Source organism: Rutidosis leptorrhynchoides, chromosome 4, assembly GCF_046630445.1.
Source record: "Rutidosis leptorrhynchoides isolate AG116_Rl617_1_P2 chromosome 4, CSIRO_AGI_Rlap_v1, whole genome shotgun sequence".
Classification (NCBI taxonomy): domain Eukaryota; kingdom Viridiplantae; phylum Streptophyta; class Magnoliopsida; order Asterales; family Asteraceae; genus Rutidosis; species Rutidosis leptorrhynchoides.
In genome coordinates, this window is record NC_092336.1 from 456,790,089 (window position 1) to 456,813,240 (window position 23,152).

Below are 23,152 nucleotides of genomic sequence, written 5' to 3' on the forward strand. Positions count from 1 at the left end.
CCGTAAATAACCCCTTGCGAGATGATGATCTCGACAGGGGTGGTTGAGCGTCGACCCACCATCGTCGGGATGAATGGTATATGATGGCTCGGAGAAGGGTGTTAAGATTTATGTTCATGAAACGTTACCTGTAACCGTAAGGGTGATCTGATGCAGGCTGTGTATCCGGTATCGCTGGTATAAGAGGGCGCTATGTAATTAGTGCTCTCTATGACTCTCTTCTTTTACTAATTATAGTATAGGTAGAATATGAGTGGATTCCTCTTGATTGTCTGCCTCAATTTTCTACTAAAGTCTCTTACTTATAGTCACATCTTGCTCTACCTTATTGGAGCCACGTGTCTATTTAGAACGTGTCTTTGTCCTTAATCACTTGTATGGGCGTGTCTGTTAAAGCAAAATGGGACAGGGAACGGAACTTGGTACTATCTGTCGCTTGTCTCCACATGAGGTTGGCGGTGGGGACCATGGTACAATTGTACATCTACTTTTCCGTTCATCCTGTCGCGCGCACCTCCTGCTACGAGCGCCAACCGGTTTGCGTTATCTCCTTAAATGTGCTCCTAATTCGTTTGTGGACGCATGTGGCACACGCGCGATGCACATGAGGTGCACGTGTGATGCGTTATGCGTGTGAAATGTTGTCTTTCCCTCGACTTCTTGCGCCATTTATATCTGATGATAGCCCTTATAAGCGTCCAGGAAGCACTTGTATTTAAATCCAGCAAGCGATTCTACCTTACAGTCTATCTCTGGTAAAGGATAGCTATCCTTGGGACATGCTTTGTTAATATCCTTGAAGTCAATACACAAGCGCCATCACCCGTTGGCTTTTGTCACCAAAATCGGGTTTGCCACCCAGGTCTCGTAGTTGACTTTGCGCAGGATGTTAGCTTTAACTAACTTGTTAACTTCCCCGCGCAACCACTCACTCCTTTCCGGGGCCATTGGTCGCTTCTTCTACTTGACGGGGGTCAGGCTGATGCTTGTGTTGAGGTGATGTTGCGCTATTTCACGCGGCACCCCAGTCATGTCGGCGTCTCACCAACAAAATACGTCCGAGTTGGATATGAGAATGTTTCGTACTTTTTCCTTTGTTTCTTGCATTAGGCTTCCCTCTATCTTTATCTTTTGATCCGGATAAGAAGGGTTAACCACCACAAGCCATTCTTTTTCTCCTTTCTCTTCGGGCGCTACTTCTTTTTTGGTTGTGATCGATGCGCATAGGGCGCCCAGCGGCGTGGACTCCAGACTAGCGATTCCACGCTCTGTTAAAAACTTTACTAGCCCATGAATAGTGGATGGTATAGCACCAAACTTCTGAAGAGAGGTTCTTCCCATTATTGTGTTGTACCTAGAGTGTGACTGTACAACGCAAAACTCTATACTTTCAGTTCGTGTTTTGAGTGTAGCTTCGTTATCTCTTAATTCCAACCTTAGATCTAAGGTTCTGATGGGCCCCGTTGATTCCCAGGAAGATCCATATAGCGTTGTGGTTTGAGGCTTGATGGTCTGCCTAATGGCGTCCGGTAATTGCCGAAAGCAGTGCTCGTACATGAGGTCAACGATGGTGCCGTTACCCATACGGAGGCGCTTTATAATGTAACCGGTCTTGGGTAGGTATCCTTCCACCATGATGGGCGCATTGGAAGTGTTCAATACGCGGACAGCGGGGAAAGAGATCTGTGAGGTTTCCCAATTTTCCTTGACACCTACCTTGCGTTTTACTCCGTGATTTTGTTATGAGCTTGTCATTTTGTCACACCCGTTTCTTCTTAACAATGACCTGTAAGGAAGAGACAAGTGAATAACGGACATAAAGAAGAAAGATCAATCAAAATTCTTTAATTTAATTGTCCCACGGATAGCGCCATTTGATCAAGCATGGAATAGATCCAACGGGTTTGGTCCATACTTGTCAACAATAGAGGGGTATTTAAGGGCCTTTCGAGGTTACCTCTTCAGTCCGGAGTATCGTAAATATCCCCTTGCGAGATGATAATCTCGATAGGGGTGGTTTAGCATCGACCCACCATCGTCGGGATGACCGGTATACGATGTTTCAGAGAAGGGTGTCAGGATTTATGTTCATGGAATGTTACCTGTACTAGAAAGGGTGATGTGGTGCATGATGTGTATCCGGTAGCACATGTATAAGAGTGCACTAAATAATTAGTGTAAGGGTGCAAACCAAAGTCCCACATCGGTCATGGGACAAAACAAATGTATGTATATAGTCTAACGGGAATTCATTCTATCACCAATTGGTTTTAGAATAAGGATGAACTCTTTGCAGGACATTGTGTTTGGGCTATCGATCCTTACAACTGGTATCAGAGGTAGGCTATAGCCCAGATGTGTGGACGGCGCATTGGGTGCACCCCGATCGCACGCAGCGATGTAGCGCACCCTCGGTGTTACCTAACGATGAGTGGACCCAGCTATTGTTCGAGGGGACCCTGGCACGATGAGTTGTGGAAGCCTTGTATCGAAATCTCCCTGCCCTCCCACCAGGTTGAGAGTTCGAGTTGGCGGCGGTAAAGGTTGGATCCGGACTATCGTTGTAAGGGTGCAAACCAAAGTCCCACATCGGTCATGGTACAAAATAAATGTATGTATATAAGTCTAAGGGGAAATCATTTATCACCAATTGGTTTTAGAATAAGGATAGACTCTTGGGCTTGTATTGCAGGACATTGTATTTGAGCTATCGATCCTTACAATTAGCTCTCTATATGACTCTTCCTTTACTAATTATAGTATAGGTAGAATATGAGTGGATTCCTCTTAATTGTCTGACTAGATTTTCTACTCAAGTCGACAGTACTTGGTACTATATGTTGCTTGTCTGCACATGAGGTTGGCAGTGGGGACCATGGTACAATTGTACGTCTGCTTTTCCTTTCATCATGTCCCGCGCACCTCCTGCTACGAGCGCCAACCGGTTTGCGCTATCTCCTTAAATGTGCTCCTAATTCGCGTGTGGACGCGTGAGTCACACGCGCGATGCATGTGAGGTGCACGTATGATGCGCTTTCATATCATTAGCGATTGGTGAGACATCTTATCCAATCAGCATCCGAGTAAACTACAAGAGAAGTAGTAGATGAAGTAAACAGCTGAAGGCAGCCCTAGATCTAAAGTCCCGCAAATGTAGCGTAATATCCATTTGAGTGTCGAAAGATGGGGATCACGCAGATTATTCATAAACAATTTGCTGAACAACATATGAGAAGTTGGAACGTGTGAATGTGAGGTACTAAAGAGCATTTCTACAACTAGTTGGGCGACCTGGATTTGCGTCGGTTCTTCACCCTTAATTAACATTAATTACATAGATAATTATTGAAAAAGTAACTATTTATCATCATTTTTGTTTTATTTTTCGTTTTGTCGAGGAAGGACCAATAATAATAATAGTGAGTAGTTGTTAGATAGTAAAAATTATGTGGGCGATTTATAATGAATGAGAAGTTTTATAGTTAAATTATAAAATGTGAAAAGTTTGTGGTAAGTTTGTGAAAGCTATAAAGTTAACTATTATAATGGTTGTCGTTCAATTATAAAAAATAAGAAAGTTTGGTGTAAGTTTGTGAACCTTAGGAAGTTCACTATTCATTTGTCCTATGTTATTTAGATACTCCCTCCGTCAAATATTAATAGTACACAGACAAAAAACATACAGTTTAAGGAACTGTCATAAAAGTACTGTACTTTCTGTCTACTTTCCAGTTTTACGATTACCTTTTCTTTCTCATTTAATCATATCCACATACATCAAGGGTATAATAGAACTTAAGCTTCTATTCTTTTTTATTTATGAAAGTGGACTATTAATTTGGGACATCTCAAAATGAAATACTGGACTATTAATATGGGACGGATGGAGTATATAGATGAATTCCCTCAATTTTCTAGTGTCTTTCTTGATGCTCATTTTAACAACCCCACTTTCATTAGATGACCGGTTGCTCCTTATTTTGGCCAGTCTTGTTAAAAGTTTTTTACTAGGAAGAATTTTTATCAAGCAACTTTTAGATCACTATGTATGTAATGGTGCAACAAACATGGAATAATATAATTTGTAATTAATATGCTTAAATATATGGAAATTTAGACAGTTCAATTAGTGCATATTATATTATATTGAGCCGAATTATTTATTTATTATTTTTTTTTTGAAAGGCAAGTTGTTGGCATCGAATACTCTCATTTACCACGTATGCACACGCTTTCGGGCAGGAAACCCGAACCGCATTACAGGGATCCGAACCTTATACCATCCCTTACATGTTTTGCACATTGTTATATTTCACAGAATTATTAAAAGAAGTTATAGACAAGGAACATAGGCATACACTTTTAAGTATCTCAAGGGTAGGTGTAATATTTAAAAGATAAGAAGTACTAGTATAATTTTGTTTAAAGCAGAAGGAACATCAATATAATTTACACAAATTACTACGATGAATGCTATATATATATATATATATATATATATATTGGTAGGATCAAGAGGGAAGTAACCATTCGGGGGGAAGCGGGGGGAAGCAAAAACTTTTTTTTTTTTTTTCATTTTTTGAAAAAACTTTGTTCATGAACATTATAGATGAGATGAAAATATGAACATTTAGTAGAGACACTTTGTGATAAATGTTTTTATTTTGGCGGGAAAACGCTCGAAGAAGTAATATATAACAATTGTCGTATTTTTCGAGCGTATTTTGAGGTTTTAGCTATTGGGGTTTAGATATTAGGGTTTATAGGGTTTAGATATTAGGGTTTAAAAATTTAGGGTTTAGGGTTTAGATTTAAGGTTTAGATTTAGGATTTAGATTGAGTTTTTAACACGAGCGGTTTAGAGTTTAAGGTTTAGGGTTTAGGGTTTGGTGTTTTGGGTTTATGGAATAAACCCAAAACACCATACCCTAAACCCTAAACCCTAAACTCTAAATCGGGCTAAATTTTACTTCACAAAACATGAAAAAAAAACGTTCATATTCTTCACGAACAATATTATCTTGAATGTTATTTTTGTCGATCGTTTTTCCGCCTAAATAATAACATTCATCACGAAGTGTCTCTTCTAAATGTTCATATTTTCGTGTAATCTTGATGCCGGAAAAAAAAAATTTCAAAAAAAACGAAAAAAAAAAAAAAATTTGCTTCCCCTCGATTGGTTACTTCCCCATTGATCCTGCCATATATATATATATATATATATATATATATATATATATATATATATATATATATATATATATATATATATATATATGTATGTATATATTATATGTATAAAAGTGGGAAAAAAGATCAAAGGATCTTACGAAATTATCAAATGACACCTGAAAATCCAATGCCTCCTCAAGTTCATGGATAATATTATTCATATCTGGACGATCGATGTACTCGTTCATTCTTGATACAAGAATATGCTGCTTTTGAGAAGCGGCTGAGTGATTTATGGGACAGATGATTCCATAGATCAGGATGGATTATATCTTTCAGTCTTTCATTTTCATAATAATCATAATGAAATCTGACCAACGATGCTAAAAACCTCTTTCTCATCTTCATTTGGAATAAATGCTTTCCTCCCGCATAACACCTCCCACAAAACGATGCCGAATGAGTAGACGTCTGACTTCAGCGTCACACCTCCATTTTTAGTAATTTCTGGGTCCATATACCCTCTTGTGCCGATAGCATTTGAAAGGAGAACCTGCTCCTTTCGGTCTACGACATATTTGACAGAGTATTCAAAACCCGATAACCTAGGGACAAAGTTTCCATCCAATAATATGGTCGAGCTATTTACGTTACAATGTATGACAGAGTACTACGTTCGCCATCATCGTGCATGTAGCTTAATGCACGTGCAACACCAACACATATTCTAAATCTTTGGATCCATGTAAGTCTCTCTTTGTTTATATGCATCAAGAGACTTCCCTTTGCACATCGCTGGTTTATAATGATCTTCTCATTTTGTTCGTCACAAAACCCAATAATAGAGACAATATTCTCATGATTGAGAATCGAAAGCATAGAGATCTCCCTCCAGAACTCAGTGACTCCTTGTTGGTCTTTATGCTTTAATCTCCGAGCAGCAATTTTCACCAACTTGCCAGACCGCAAGAGCTGTCCCCTGTACACTTTCCCGAAATCGCCTTCCCCGATGATATTGCTATTATCAAAGTTGTTGGTGGCCTTACGTATGTCTTCAAGTGGAATTTGTAAGTGAGCCAACTCCCTGATTGTAGTTGCCATACTTCTGTTAATCAAATGAAAGAGTTCTGAGTAGTTACCAATGGACTAAAAATGGAAGTGACAGTGAGGAAAATCGAATATATATATATATATATATATATATATATATATATATATATATATATATATATATATAATATACCACACACATATGTGGAGCTACTTATAGGTCCCCTTGTAACAGGACTTTTTCAATAATCTTAACCGTTAATAGATATTTAGCTGTAAATTCGAATATAATACAGAGTATAATATAATGCCTATCTCAAACCATGTGTTATACATAACTAGATCAATATTACAGAGTCTGAATCTTAATGTAATAAAAAAAATGTATCTTAATCTTTTTATACTGTCAAGCTAATCTTCGGTTCATAGAAAATTAAAAATAAAACTGGTATGGTATGAATGCAATGAGCTGAAATGTAGGACTAAGAATTATAAAATGTTAATTAACATCAAATAATGAATGCAATGAGCTGGAATGATTAGGATGCTTTAACTACAATGTAACAACTACATTTTTTTATTAATAAAGTCTACTATGAAATAATAATAATTAATTTATTTAATTCCTCGAAGTAACCAAGATACTAAAAAACTGAACATGATTAAGATACATGGTATCAATTAGAACATGATTAAGATACATGGTATCGATCATTATTTGATAATTTGATTCTAATCTAATTGATACCAATAAAAAATCATAAATTCTGTTACCATATTGAGGTCCCAGACTCCCAGCCACCATCTTCTTTTTAACAAAATTAACAAACACCAGATGATTTTTCGTGAACCGATACAACTGAATTCGCTCTTAGGCGATGATTCGGCATCAAAATGAACAACATAATGGTTATTCGGATCATACAAACTATCATGTTTTGAACCAGAAATTAAGTATGCACAAAATAATTCACATTTAGAATGAAATTAGGTCATTTGAGTGTGAAAAGAACTGGTGATTGTGAGATTTGGGGGCAATCTAATGACGGATCGTGATTTTAATTGAAGGTATTGACTATTGTGATTTGTGTGTGAGAAATTGAAGTGAAAGTTTGTGAGATTTTTTTTCCTTTTTTTTTAATTTTTTTTTATTTTTGTAATTTGGGGGATTAGTATTTTTCATTAAAAAAAAAAAAAAAAAAAAATTATGCCGTTAGATCCTCAAATGTTTCATGGTTGGTCCCATAGCCTAACAACCGTTACATTTTTCCGTTAAATTTTATCATGTGCCTTACGGGTATTTTCATCATGTTTTGTAATTCTCAAGTAGCCCGAAATTTGTAGAGTCGAATAAATTGTTGGGTGGACAATGATTTTTTAGACTTCAAGTCATGGGAGGAATGGTTCGATTCATGGTCTCGGTGGCGTCCTTCTTTGGATTCGAAAGAAAGAGTTCATGTTATTGTTGTTGCGGCTCTTTGATTTGTTTGGAGACTTTGAAACATTGTCTTGTTTGATGATTTTCCGATGAAGAAACTTGATATAAGTGTACTTATGGCAGTAAATCAAAAACCATGTCAGTTGACTCTTTAATGGTGTATTGATCAAGTTGAATACAAAAAATCCTACTATTCGGCTTGAGGGAAAATGTTAGAAATAAACAAAATATGAAAACAATGGCCATTTACCATAAATAGAAGTATTCAAAAAGTGTAAATTGTTAGCAAAGGGCTTAAGAATATAACTCTTAGGGCATGTTTACATTTCACTTAGTCTGTTTCTATACAGCTCTTAATTCAATAAGTAAAACTAGTATTTCTTCGTCACTTAATCTGCCACATAATCTGAAAATTGATCTGTTTTCTCGATACATGAAATCAGACACCCCTTCAGAATAAAAGGCAAATGGAAATAGAGCTTAATTTGGAAAAAAGAGTAAACATGCCCTTAGAGTCGCCTCTATAGGGTCATACCAAATTTAGAGTAATCAATTCAAAATGTAATCAATTAAAACTATATATCGTTCCTTGATAACACAATTCAGTATTCTTAGTATCAAGTAAATAAAATCAATACAAATCAGTTTATTCAAAACAATACATCATTCCTTGATAAATCAACCGCTCCAAATTCAAACAAATGCATTTTTAGGTCATGACATATTTGACATGATAATAACTTCCTCCATCCACAGTATACTTTTCTGAAGCTTGAATACCAATAGTAAACTAATTGTATCCGATGAAAATATTTGACTTTAACGAGGCCTACTCTTGATATGAAATGGTAGAAACTCAATCACTTTTTGAAATCTGCATATACAAATTGTCATTAATTAATACTTAGCCATGTTCTAGAGAGGATATTTTAATTATCAACTAGATGGCAAAGCCGGTGCGTTGCACGGCTTGACCCGCTGCACGTTTCAATATTTTGGTACCCATTTTTTATACAGATGCATGTCCGGGTTTGCTAAGATAATCGATTAGGTCGAGGATGTTGTTAACAATGTAAAACATATAATCAAATGGTTAAAACCAACTTCATGTATCTACAACTCCATTGTAGTAATAATAAAAAAGATTGATAAATATAACTAAATGAAAAGGCAATAAAAAATACTAATTCATATAAACATAGGTCGATGGCTAACCCAATATAAGGCAATCTAAAACAACCACAAAAATTTATGAACTAAAAATTGAGTCTTGTTTTAATATTTGCGTATTCGTATATTCATATCAAGTTTTGCAGTGCACGGGTCTTGTCCCATATAACGGAAGCTTTGATTGGGAACCATGATCTAGATTGCGTTGATGTTTTTAAGCAATTAAAAAAATATTATCTAAGTTTAAGAATATAATATTGTAAAAACTTATAATAGAGTAATTTTTTTTTAACAACAAACTTATAATAGAGTCTAATCATGAGAGTTGTCAGAAAATGTATAAAATAATAAAATATGATTAATTGGTTCTTGAAATGAATAATGAATTGATACAAATTTGACCACAATATATTTATTTGAGTATCCTTTGTGACATATGAGGTTTCGATGTCAAACTTATCTATTTTTGCATTTTTCAAATGTCTTAAGAAATTTAAGTGTATCATAGTTATAATTTAGATATTTAGTTAAGCATGTAAAAAACATCATATTAAAGTATTGTATTTGGTTAAGAGATCCAAACATTATAAATGTAACAAAATTAAGTTACCAAACATTTTAAAGTAGTAAGAGTTCATTTGAGAAAGTAAAAATCAGTATGAGTATGAACTTGATAGAATAGTGAATGAATGTGATAAATATGAAATGTCACATACACGGACCTGTTAAATATTCCAGGTAATTGAAGCGCTTCAATAGTATATATAGCTTATTCCAAGCAAAAACTGAGATATATCTCATTCCAAGCAAAAAGTGTGCTAAGATATGATGCTCTCTAAGTCTCTATCAAGTATAGGTTCCCCATGTACATATGATACTAATTGAAGTCTTAAGTGTTAACAATTACATACAACTAACAGTACAATTTCAATAGATGAATTTGAAAATATAAAAAGTACCATTCTATTGTACTATGAATATCATATATCATAAACTTATAAACGATAACCTAAAAAGATACATTAACCCAAAATACAAAGTAAATGCACGTAGTTATAATTTCATGACATTAGTCATTTTGTTGTGCTAGGAACTTGAAAATATATATAGTTGGATTTTGAGGTGGTGATAGAAATTCTATGTTATAAATAAGTTTTATTGTAGTAATTCATTTTCTTAAACCACTAACTTTTCACATTTCTTTCATAATTGTTGTAATTATTACTTCGCACATTCTAATTACTTGTAACTCTTTATATTTCTCTCTGATTGAATATGTCATTCATATTCTTAACCACTTAACCATTAACTTTTCACATTTCTTTCATGATTATCACTTATAATTACTACCATAGTTATTATCTAAAAAATTTATGTTTCTTGAATTTATTATTAGGAAGTTAACTTTTATCATTTAGGTTAAGTGAGTAAATGGGTATAAAATAAAAGTAAATTAATTGGTAATATGCATATTTATGACTCATGGAGTCACTTTTTATAGATATATATAGAAGATTGATGTAACTTTAGTAATTTCGACATTTGATAATATAAGAACAAAGCTACTCATGAGCAATTATAAAAACAAAGTAATGATAGAAGTGGTACAAAGATACACATATCAAACTCCTACTGTACTAAGGGCTGGGATTAATAAAAGTTGTAAAAGCATATGTCTCCAAAAGCATTATGAAATAATTTAAATACTTTACCAAAGATAAGTTTTTATTTATATCATGTGAACTGTGTCTTATTATGTTATATACTTGGAGGCAAGTTCACTTATAAGATAATAATTAATTTTATTTGGTAAATATAAATATGCATGCAACTAACGGAATTCTGCCTTTCTAAAAGCCTATGATAACTTACTTGGAATTCCAATGTATTCTTAAGTTGCTTCAGAACTTCTTTAGCTGTTGGTCGATTTTCTCTATCGTCATTTAAGCACCGGTAGGCAATTTTTTGAAAAGCACTCAGCGCCTTTGGCAAAATCTGCTCCTTTATAGCCTCAAAAACCACCTCGTTGTGTCTTCCTTCTTCGAATCTCTGTTTAATGAAACTAGGCAGAAACTGACCTTCATGTTTGACGAACCAAAATGTTGATTTTCCACATAAGATCTCAAATAAAACAACACCGAATGAATAAATATCGGATTCCATGGTTAAGAAGCCAAAAGTGGGTCCACATAGCCCTCTGTGCCGCACGCATTAGCGATGATATATTATGTTTTCTGATTTATTGCACTAATCACTGAAAGGCCAAAATCAGCTAATTTTGCATTCCACTCATCATTCAATAGAATGTTCTCAGTTTTGATGTCTCTATGTATCACCGACGCATGTGTTGCAACTCCTCCGTGAAGGAACACCAATGCGCTTGCAACATCAATGCATATGTTAAGCCGTCTAATCCAAGTAAGACTACTAGAATTATTCAAGTAACTATTAAGGCTTCCTCTCGACGCATACTCATAAACGATGACTTTTTCATCTTTTTCATAACAATAGCCAACAAGACGGATGACATTCTCATGCTTATAATTGAAAAGAATTTGGAGTTCATTCCGAAATTGTTGTTCCCCTTGACCACATGTTTTATCCAATCGCTTTGCAACAATGGTATCGAATACATCACGTTTAGGAAGTTTTCCTGTATAAACGTTCCCAAACCCTCCTTTTCCAATCTAGTTGTCAACATTGAAGTTTCCTGTTGCCTTTGTTATGTCTTCAAGTGAAATTGTGGGGTCGTCATCATTGTTTTCCTGTAAGCCATGATGTAGCAAATAAAATAAATAACTTTATAAGATCATAAATTGAGAAGTGTATATTTACTCGTAATCATTACTCATAAAGTACATATATGTTTTTGCATAAACCTTAAGCAAAAAAACTGTATGAACTTTATATGCCTGACACATATGCCTTATGCATTAAATAAGCACCTTGTATTTTATAAGTATATGAGAAGACTAATTAAAGGATACAATATTCCCATCTGATAAAATGATATGTTAAGAGAAAATAAAAGGTCATGTTTTTGAAGGTTCAACTTACCTGAAATAGTAAGGCTTTCTCAAGCTCCTTGACAACCACTTTCATCGTTGGACGTTGGCCCGGAGTTTCTGCCAAACATTCATATGCAATTTTTATAAATGTTTCCAAAGAATCCTTATTGGCTCCTCTACTTAGAGTAAACTTGTAATCTCCATTTCCATCCTTAATGATAGGATCTATCATTTCCATTAGTGTTTTCTCCTGGTAACGTCGTTGTACCACATATGCTAGCCCCCTGTCACTCTCTTCAATGTAAATTGGGTCATCGGCTAACCTCCCACAAAGAATTTCAAACAAACGTACTCCAAAACTATATACATATGCATTATAGAGGGTGTCCTTAAAGATCAGTAATATCCTCATCTTGATTCTGAGACAGGAGCATCGAGTGCCCAAAATGAATAATCTTCGCACCCCAGTTCTTGTACAACCCAATGCATTTACTCTTAATGGAACCGTTTATTATCATCTTTTGATCTTCCATCTCATGGTGAAGATATTTCAATCCATTTGCAACATCAAGGCATATTTTCAATCGCTTAACCCAAGTAAGATTAATCGGGTTGTCTTTGATGTTCTGAATATGTTCGTCGAGAAATCCATTATGATCATGCTCAACGACAATGCAATTGAAAGAACAATCAGAAAATCTGTTAGAAATAGGAGGTTATGTGTATATTATTTGTGGAAGAGAGGATTGATAATTTAGAAGTTTGATTGATCTTGAAAACTCTTCTTTTATTGCTTATTGAATTGCTTTGATGCTTGATTACAAATGAGAGGTGAAACCATCTATTTATACTACACCATGGACTAGTCTAGAATACTTCATCATCTAATATCTAGATATTTTCTAAGTATTCTCATGATAATTCTAGACTTAGATATTTTACAAGATTATTCTACACACTTTCACTACTACATATTACAAGAAGTTTCTACATAATGGGCTATAATCTTGATCCAAAATATTTGTATACTTGCAAGCCCAAATCCAAAACAAATAGCCCAAAATCAAGTTTATTTTCCAACAGCCCCCCCTTAAACTTGATTTTGTTACTCCGAGCATATTCCGTAATCTCTGAAACGTCTCGTGTTTTAGAGGCTTTGTGAAAATATCTGCAACTTGGTCAAGTGACTTCGCGTACTTTATCTGCACCTCTTTATTTGTAACACACTCCCTGATGTAATGGTATTTCGTATCAATGTGCTTGCTTCTATCATGGAAGACTGGATTCTTCGCTAGAGCAATCGCAGACTTGTTATCCACATATATCTCCGTAGCTTCCTTTTGGAAAAACTTAAGCTCATTTAGTAACTTCCTGAGCCATATTGCATGACAGGTGCACGATGTTGCTGCTACAAACTCGGCTTCACACGTTGACAGAGTCACAATGGGTTGCTTCTTCGAGCTCCATGTGAACGTCGTATCTCCTATATAGAACACGAAACCACTCGTACTCTTACGATCATCTTTGTCTCCAGCCCAATCACTATCACTGTATCCAACTAGCTTGAAGTGCTCAGAAGGCAAATAAAACAGGCCATAGTCAATCGTACCTTTGATGTAGCGAAGTATCCTCTTGGCCGCCTTCAAGTGATTTATTGTAGGTGCTTCCATATATCGACTTACTAGTCCAACTCCGTAGAGAATATCTGGTCTCGTGCAGGTTAGGTACCTCAGACTTCCAACCAAACTCTTGTATTGTGTTGGGTCCACCAAGTGTCCTTCATCATCTTTTGACAATTTGAGATTGCAATCCACCGGTGTGTTCATTGACTTGCAGTCATTCATCTTAAACTTCTTGAGCACCTCATTCGCATAACCTTCTTGGGATATGAATATTCCTTCTTTCTTTTGTTTTACCTCGATCCCAAGATAGTAAGCCATAAGTCCAATGTCGGTCATCTCGAACTCCCGAACCATTGCTTTCTTGAACTCCTCAAACATTTTGGGATTACTACCGGTGAATATCAAGTCATCCACATATAGGCACACAATCATAACATCTCCTTCCTTGCTTACTTTGGTATAGAGAGCATGCTCATGGGGGCATTTCGTAAAGTCATTCTGCTGGAAATACTTGTCTATTCTGCTATTCCATGCCCGAGGCGCTTGCTTCAACCCGTATAATGTCTTTTTCAATTTTAGCACCTTATTCTCTTGGCCTTTCACGATGTATCCCAAAGGTTGTTCTATATAGACTTCTTCTTCTAAATGGCCATTAAGGAACGCGGATTTGACATCCATTTGATAAATCTTCCAATTATGTTGAGCCGCAAGTGAGATTATCAATCTTATAGTTTCTAGACGAGCGACGGGAGCAAATACCTCGTCATAGTCTATGCCGGCTCGTTGACTATATCCCTTCGCCACTAACCTTGCCTTGTATCTTTCAACTTCACCTTTGGAATTCTTCTTGGCCTTGTACACCCACTTTACACCAATAGCCTTATGTCCCTTTGGTAGTGTGGCAAGATCCCACGTATTATTCTTCTCGATTGCTTGAATCTCTTCGTCCATAGCACATTTCCACTTTTGGCTTTTTGCTGCGTCTTCATAACTTATTGGCTCACAATCGGCAAGAAGGCAGAACAATGATAGATCCTCCATAGGCTGGGTTACCTCATACAACTCCTTAATGCTCTTTGTGTGATGTTGTAGCCTACTTGATTCTCCTCCTGATGTTGGTGTCACTTCATTAGGTGTAGTGGTTGGAGTACGTGGAGAGTGCGGAGATGGTGTAATAGAAGGTTCTTGAACTTCTAGATATTCTTCGTTCCTTGTAGTACTCTCGAATGGATAAGGGAGAAAGTCGTAGTTCTCCTCTTCGGGAACATTCCAATCCCATGTTGCTTCTTCATCGAACACCACATCTCGACTTGAGATTACTTTACCAGTCTTGGGATTGTATAACTTGTAACCCTTCGAACTTGAGTCATAGCTCACGAATATGAGTTTCTCGCTTTTATCATCGAGCTTCGTCCTCTTCTGATCTGGCACTTGAGCATATGCCACACTTCCGAACACTCGAAGGTGTGAGATGCCGGGCTTCCTTCCACTCCAAGCTTCAATGGGCGTTTTGTTCTTGACGCTTCTAGTGGGCGAGCGATTTGCTAGATAGATCGCACAGTCCACTGCCTCAGCCCAAAACTCCTTAGGCATCCTTTTACTCTTTAACATACTCCGGGCCATATCAAGAATGGTCCTATTTTTTCTTTCCGCAACACCATTTTGTTGAGGTGAATAAGGAAGAGTTAGAGGACGTCGTAACCCATTGTTGTCGCAAAATTCCTTGAATTCCTTGGATGTGAACTCTCCTCCACGATCAGATCTCAACGCCTTTATGGTGAGACCACTTTGATTCTCCACAAATGCTTTAAACTTCTTGAACATTCCAAAAGCTTCCGACTTCTCTTTTAGAAAATAGACCCATGTCTTTCGACTAAAATCATCAATGAATAGAAGAAAATATCTATTTTTACCAAAAGACGGTGGGCTGATGGGTCCACACACATCCGTGTGAATAAGTTGTAGAGGTTTCTTCGCTCTACTAGAAGCTTCTGTTGGAAAACTATTTCGGAAGTGCTTTCCTAGAAGGCATCCCTCACATATTTGATCCGGATGATTAATTGGAGGTAAACCCTTCACCATTCCTTTACTTGATAATAATTTTAAGCCTCCAAAATTTAAGTGCCCGTATCTCATGTGCCAAAGCCAAGAATTATCTTTGAAACATGCTTTTAAACATCTTGGAATGTCATGTTGAATATTTAGCATGAACATCCTATTCGTTGACATTGGCACCTTAGCAATCAAACCTCCTTTTTGGTCTCTTAAAGAAAGGGTACGATTTATCATGTGAATATCATAGCCTTTCTCCAAGAGTTGTCCAATACTCAGTATATTCGTCTTCATATTGGGCACATAATACACGTTAGAGATAAATTGATGCCTTCCATTTTTCAAGCGGATGAGAATCTTACCTTTGCCTTTAATCGGGACTTTAGAGGAATCTCCGAAGGTGATATTTCCACTAATTACCTCGTCTAATTCCACAAACATGTTTTTGTCACCGCACATATGGTTGCTTGCACCCGTATCGAGATACCACAAATTTGATTCTCCGTTATCTTCACCTTTGCATGCTAGTAACAAAGTGTTTTCCACGGCTTCAGTATCTTCTTGTGCAAAACTTGCTCTTTCTTGCACGTAATTGTTTGACTTCTCGCATTCCGAAGCATAGTGGCCAAATTTATGACAATTATAGCATTTGGTTTGAGAATTGTCATACCTTGGCTTTCTACTTGTGTAGCCTCTCCCGCGACCTTTTGTCGGGTGAAAATCTTGACTTCTTTCTTCATTTTTGTAAGAACTATAACCTCCACGTTTGATATATCCTTGCCCTCGTCCTCGGCCACGTACTTGACCACGACCTCGTTGACTCGTTTGATGAGTCTTTTCACTGTTCTCTTCCATGAAAGAGAGTTTTGCTTGTAAAGCTTGCTCCAAAGGCTCCTTATTTTTCTTATTGAACCTCTCTTCATGGGCTTGTAGTGAACCCATGAGTTCATCGATAGTCATGGATTCTAGATCTTTAGATTCTTCAATGGCTACGACTATATAGTCGAATTTTGAATCTAATGATCTAAGAATTTTCTCAATGACCCTCACATCATTTAAAGTTTCGCCATTCCTCTTTAATTGATTGACAACCGCCAAGACTCTTGTAAAATAATCAAAAATTGATTCTGAGTCTTTCTTATTTAAGGATTCGAACTCACCTCGTAGTGTTTGTAGTCGAACCTTTTTCACCTTATCAACTCCCTTATAAGAATTCTCCAAGATCTCTCATGCTTTCTTGGCGGTGGTTGCACTTGCAATTTTCTCAAAAGCTCCATCATCTACACTTTGTTGGATGATGGAAAGAGCCTTTTGATCGTTCGTCTTCATTAATTTTTTCTCCTTGCCGAGAGGACCTTTTTCTGCAGGTTCCTCATAACCTTCCTCCACAATCTCCCATAAGTCTTGTCCACCTAGGAAGGTCTTCATTTGGATGCTCCATCGATCATAATTATCCTTTGTGAGGCGAGGAAACGTGATGACATTGTTGGCCATCATCTTGTTGAACCAAGCTCTTGATACCAATTTGTTAGAAATAGGAGGTTATGTGTATATTATTTGTGGAAGAGAGGATTGATAATTTAGAAGCTTGATTGATCTTGAAAACTCTTCTTTTATTGCTTATTGAATTGCTTTGATGCTTGATTACAAACGAGAGGTGAATCCATCTATTTATACTACACCATGGACTAGTCTAGAATACTTCATCATCTAATATCTAGATATTTCCTAAGTATTCTCATGATAATTCTAGACTTAGATATTTTACAAGATTATTCTACACACTTTCACTACTACATATTACAAGAAGTTTCTACATAATGGGCTATAATCTTGATCCAAAATATTTGTATACTTGCAAGCCCAAATCTAAAACAAATAGCCAAAAATCAAGTTTATTTTCCAACAAAATCCAAGTAGAGTGACTATGTTCTGATGCTTATAGTGAATAAGCATTTCAACTTCTGTGAACACTTCTTTTTGTAATATTAATGGTTTTATACATATAGTTTTCCATTTCTTGTATTCTTTACCTTTTCCATCTACGCTCTCCACAGAAGAAATACCATCTTCATTAAAACGTTGGAGTTCAACTTCATTAAAACGTTGGAGTTCAACTTCATGTATCCCATAGGGTTCCATGTAACGTGAATTCCATCTTATTTTCGCATATTTTATTTCATCGCCGGGAATCTTCAAATGCTTTAATTTGTTTCGCGGTGTCATTGGTATTACCCTCTTCTTCTGTCCAATTATAAGCGTCAATTATAAGTGTCAAATTTTGAAGATACACAAAGGCTTAGAAAACTCCTTTAACTTAACTCTAGACTAGAAAATATCATCTATCTCCACTAATATGTCTTTTGATTGGTTAATTTAGACATAAATTGAACATTTGATTTAGGATGATCAAAAATAACGTTGTGGGCATTTGTTAAGGGATGAGGTAGTAGGACAAAGTTTGAGTTTATTTATTTATGTTAATTGATAATTCAAGTTGAGTATGCAAGCTTGCTTGTCTTTATACGAAATTATAATGAAACGTTTTTGTGAGCGTAAAATATGACCCAAGTGACTAGAATTTTGTTAAAAAGCTCACACGTTTACGAAAGGAGTTATATGCTTAATTTATTATTTGAGTGTGAGCATTAATCAATCTTATCCATTGTAAATCCATTCTATCTTAGTTTAGTTTAGTGTAGTTATTTGGTGGCCTAAATGCAATTTTGGTGAGTTTTAGTATTTGTTTATTCTTCATTGTTTATGTTGTTGAGAGAGTTGTGATATTGTGACATTGTAATTTTGGTGAACGGACGTATTTACTCCGTTGGTTGAAGCTTACTTTGTGTGTTCTTAATTTCCATTATTTGTATATGGTATCAAAGCTCCATTATAAATAATGTATATTTCTATATGGTGATCTTGTTTAGAAAATGTATATGACTCTTCATGAGAGATCTTTTTTTTTTTTAAATAGTAATTTTATTAAACTCTCTTGCAAAATTGAGATTTCACAAAATTCGTTACGAAAATGGTAAAACTGAAGTTCCAAACTTCGGATTTGGCAAAACCGAAGTTTGGAACTTCGGTTTTGGTTGAGGCGTCAGTAGAAAACGAAAAACGAAGTTTGGAACTTCGGTTTAGGGTTTATGTATTTTTAAACCTTTAATTATCTTAAATAACTTAGATTTGATAGTTTTTTACTACTATTACCTTAAAATCAATAACAACATTACAAACAATATAATATTAATAGTAGTAAGATGCAAAATACAAATTTTTTGAACAACACTTTTATTAATATCAAAATCACGGTTACATTTTTTGAAAATAAAAAAAAAAACATAATTAAAAACAAAAACAACACATACAACACATAGAAATTTAACACATAATTAAATTAGATGCAATGGAAGAGGTTGGTTTTTCACAATTGCTTCGTTTTTGATTAAATTTCATTCATCTTCCTCGCAAAGATGCTCGAATTTTCCTTTACCTTCATTCCAAAACATCACGCCCGAGTGTTCTACCGTAGTGTTTTCTTTCAGTCACTCAACCACCTTTGAAATTGTCCATTGACCATTTTGAAAGTACTTATATTTGTACCCATAGTAAAACTTGAATTGTGGTGAAAACTGGCCATTCCAATACACATTAATCTGAAGGAGAGTTGGTGACATGTTTACAAATTTAAAATTTAGGTTTGGAGAAGAGAGTGATACATCTGTTCCTTCTAATAGATGTCGGTTTAAATAGAGTAGTTTAAAATTGAAAATCGGCATTTCAAAATTCGGTTTCAGTAAAAGCTGCCGAACAGTAAAAGGTAATAGTAAAAGGTAATAGGTAACAGTCTAGTACCTGAGAAACTGAAGTTTCAAACATCGGTTTTGCATGCTTTTTCTTAAAGGTCTGAAACCGGACTTTAAAACTTCAGATTATTTGTAGAGTTAAGATTATAAAAGTGAATTTTGATTGTTTCATAAACACATAACAAAAATGGATCCGAAATACGTATCAATTGATTTGTATCATGATTGTGATTTTGAATGGAATGATGGTAAAACAGAACTCTCTAAAGGGCCTAAAATGACGTTTGATAACGTAGATGTTCGGGGCTTTAATATGAAGAAGTTGAATGAGTTTCTTCGAGAAAAGCTAGCAAAGAATCCACGTTCAATGGACATATACTACTACAAAACAGGAGTTGCTGAACCCGAAGCAATGTGCTATGATGAAGAATGGTATACATTAGTAGGAAAAGCGTGTATACTTTCAGAAAAGATAGAGTTGTATGTTTTATTTGGTGTTTTTGAAGACGCACTTGAGTTCGATACGATGTATGATAGTCATGGTGAATACTATTATGCACCTAGACCTATTATAAATTAAAGTTACTTGTAATAGATTAGTACCTGAATATGATTAGTAATGTGCAATTTCATTATTTCAACAACACTTTTTTATTCATAAAAATACTTAGCGATTACAACAAATTACTACTGAAAACCTATGGCATTCTAGTAGTTGGATAGGTATTCCTGTTGTGACCTTCAGCCCTGCATATACCACAATTTGGTTTTTGGTTTTCACGCTCATCCATCTGGTTCTTAATATGTTTTGATTGCTTCCTCCCCCTGTGCTTAATCAATCTTGATGGATCGGCCATAATGTTCCATTGTATATGTGCCCAGTAGCTCGCGTCTCTTAGTGGATTAAAATGATGGCTATATTGCTCTCTCCATGTAGGAGTTGTGTACTTTTTACTGATGCATCTATTTATATCCTCGTTTAGATGGCTACACACGGAAATGGCATGAGAGCAAGGTAATCTTTGGTGTTGCCAAATTCCACATGAACACCTTTTCTCTTTAAACTCCACTGTGTAATCGGTGCCACCTTCACCACTTCTTTGATAAGTTGATTGAACCTTGAAAACACCTTGTTGTTCGTGATAACATGTTGTTTTGTATCGTTGAGCTCTTTTTGCCCGTTCGTTAAAGATGTTAAACATGTTCTTGGACAGTGGTGAATTGTAGTGACCCGAACTTTTCCATGTTTATATATATTAATTGAGATTGATATTTACATGATTAAATGTTTCCAACATGTTAAGCAATCAAACTTATTAAGACTTGATTAATTGAAATATGTTTCATATAGACAATTGACCACCCAAGTTGACCGGTGATTCACGAACGTTAAAACTTGTAAAAACTATACGATGACATATATATGGTTATATATATAGTTAACATGTTTTTATTATAAGTATGTATCTCATTAGGTATTTTAACAATGAGTTATATACATAAAAATGAGACTATTAATTTAAGAAACTCGAAAACGATATATATAACGATTATCGTTATAACAACGTCTTACTAGGTACATATGAGTCATATTAAGATATTGATACACTTGGTTAATTATGTTAAATTATAAGTAAATATATTATTAAGTGTATTAACAATGAAATACATATGTAAAAATAAGACTACTAACTTAATGATTTCGAAACGAGACATATATGTAACGATTATCGTTGTAACGACATTTAACTGTATATACATCATACTAAGATATATTATATATCATAATATCATGATAATATAATAATTTAACATCTCATTTGTTATAATAAACAATGGGTTAACAACATTCAACAAGATCGTTAACCTAAAGGTTTCAAAACAACATTTACATGTAACGACTAACGATGACTTAACGACTCAGTTAAAATGTATATACATGTAGTGTTTTAATATGTATTCATACACTTTTGAAAGACTTCAAGACACTTATCAAAATACTTCTACTTAACAAAAATGCTTACAATTACATCCTCGTTCAGTTTCATCAACAATTCTACTCGTATGCACCCGTATTCGTACTCGTACAATACACAGCTTTTAGATGTATGTACTATTGGTATATACACTCCAATGATCAGCTCTTAGCAGCCCATGTGAGTCACCTAACACATGTGGGAACCATCATTTGGCAACTAGCATGAAATATCTCATAAAATTACAAAAATATGAGTAATCATTCATGACTTATTTAAATGAAAACAAAATTACATATCCTTTATATCTAATCCATACACCAACGACCAAAAACACCTACAAACACTTTCATTCTTCAATTTTCTTCATCTAATTGATCTCTCTCAAGTTCTATCTTCAAGTTCTAAGTGTTCTTCATATATTTTACAAATTCTAGTTACATAAAATCAAGAATACTTTCAAGTTTGCTAGCTCACTTCCAATCTTGTAAGGTGATCATCCAACCTCAAGAAATCTTTGTTTCTTACAGTAGGTTATCATTCTAATACAAAGTAATAATCATATTCAAACTTTGGTTCAATTTCTATAACTATAACAATCTTATTTCAAGTGATGATCTTACTTGAACTTGTTTTCGTGTCATGATTCTGCTTCAAGAACTTCGAGCCATCCAAGGATCCGTTGAAGCTAGATCCATCTTTCTCTTTTCCAGTAGGTTTATCCAAGGAACTTAAGGTAGTAATGATGTTCATAACATCATTCGATTCATATATATAAAACTATCTTATTCGAAGGTTTAAACTCGTAATCACTAGAACATAGTTTAGTTAATTCTAAACTTATTCGCAAACAAAAGTTAATCCTTCTAACTTGACTTTTAAAATCAACTAAACACATGTTCTATATCTATATGATATGCTAACTTAATGATTTAAAACCTGGAAACACGAAAAACACCGTAAAACCGGATTTACGCCGTCGTAGTAACACCGCGGGCTGTTTTGGGTTAGTTAATTAAAAATTATGATAAACTTTGATTTAAAAGTTGTTATTCTGAGAAAAAGATTTTTATTATGAACATGAAACTGTATCCAAAAATTATGGTTAAACTCAAAGTGGAAGTATGTTTTCTAAAATGGTCATCTAGACATCGTTCTTTCTACTGAAATGACTACATTTACAAAAATGACTTGTAACTTATTTTTCCGACTATAAACCTATACTTTTTCTGTTTAGATTCATAAAATAGAGTTCAATATGAAACCATAGCAATTTGATTCACTCAAAACGGATTTAAAATGAAGAAGTTATGGGTAAAACAAGATTGGATAATTTTTCTCATTTTAGCTACGTGAAAATTGGTAACAAATCTATTCCAACCATAACTTAATCAACTTGTATTGTATATTATGTAATCTTGAGATACCATAGACACGTATACAATGTTTCAACCTATCATGTCGACACATCTATATATATTTCGGAACAACCATAGACACTCTATATGTGAATGTTGGAGTTAGCTATACAGGGTTGAGGTTGATTCCAAAATATATATATAGTTTGAGTTGTGATCAATACTGAGATACGTATACACTGGGTCGTGGATTGATTCAAGATAATATTTATCGATTTATTTCTGTACATCTAATTGTGGACAACTAGTTGTAGGTTACTAACGAGGACAGCTGACTTAATAAACTTAAAACATCAAAATATATTAAAAGTGTTGTAAATATATTTTGAACATACTTTGATATATATGTATATATTGTTATAGGTTCGTGAATCAACCAGTGGCCAAGTCTTACTTCCCGACGAAGTAAAAATCTGTGAAAGTGAGTTATAGTCCCA

General features: G+C 34.9%; 1 protein-coding gene across 1 annotated transcript; it reads right to left on the reverse strand.

Moving 5' to 3' along the window:
* Nucleotides 1–20,019: 20,019 nt before the first annotated feature.
* Nucleotides 20,020–20,523, reverse strand: LOC139842209 (uncharacterized). The gene has a single exon (XM_071832378.1). It carries the CDS (start codon nt 20,521–20,523, stop codon nt 20,020–20,022), a length of 504 nt encoding a protein of 167 aa, XP_071688479.1.
* Nucleotides 20,524–23,152: the final 2,629 nt, after the last annotated feature.

Coding starts and splice junctions, on each gene's coding strand:
- LOC139842209 (XM_071832378.1), bottom strand. CDS start 20,523: ATGTTTAACATCTTTAACGAACGGGCAAAAAGAGCTCAACGATACAAA.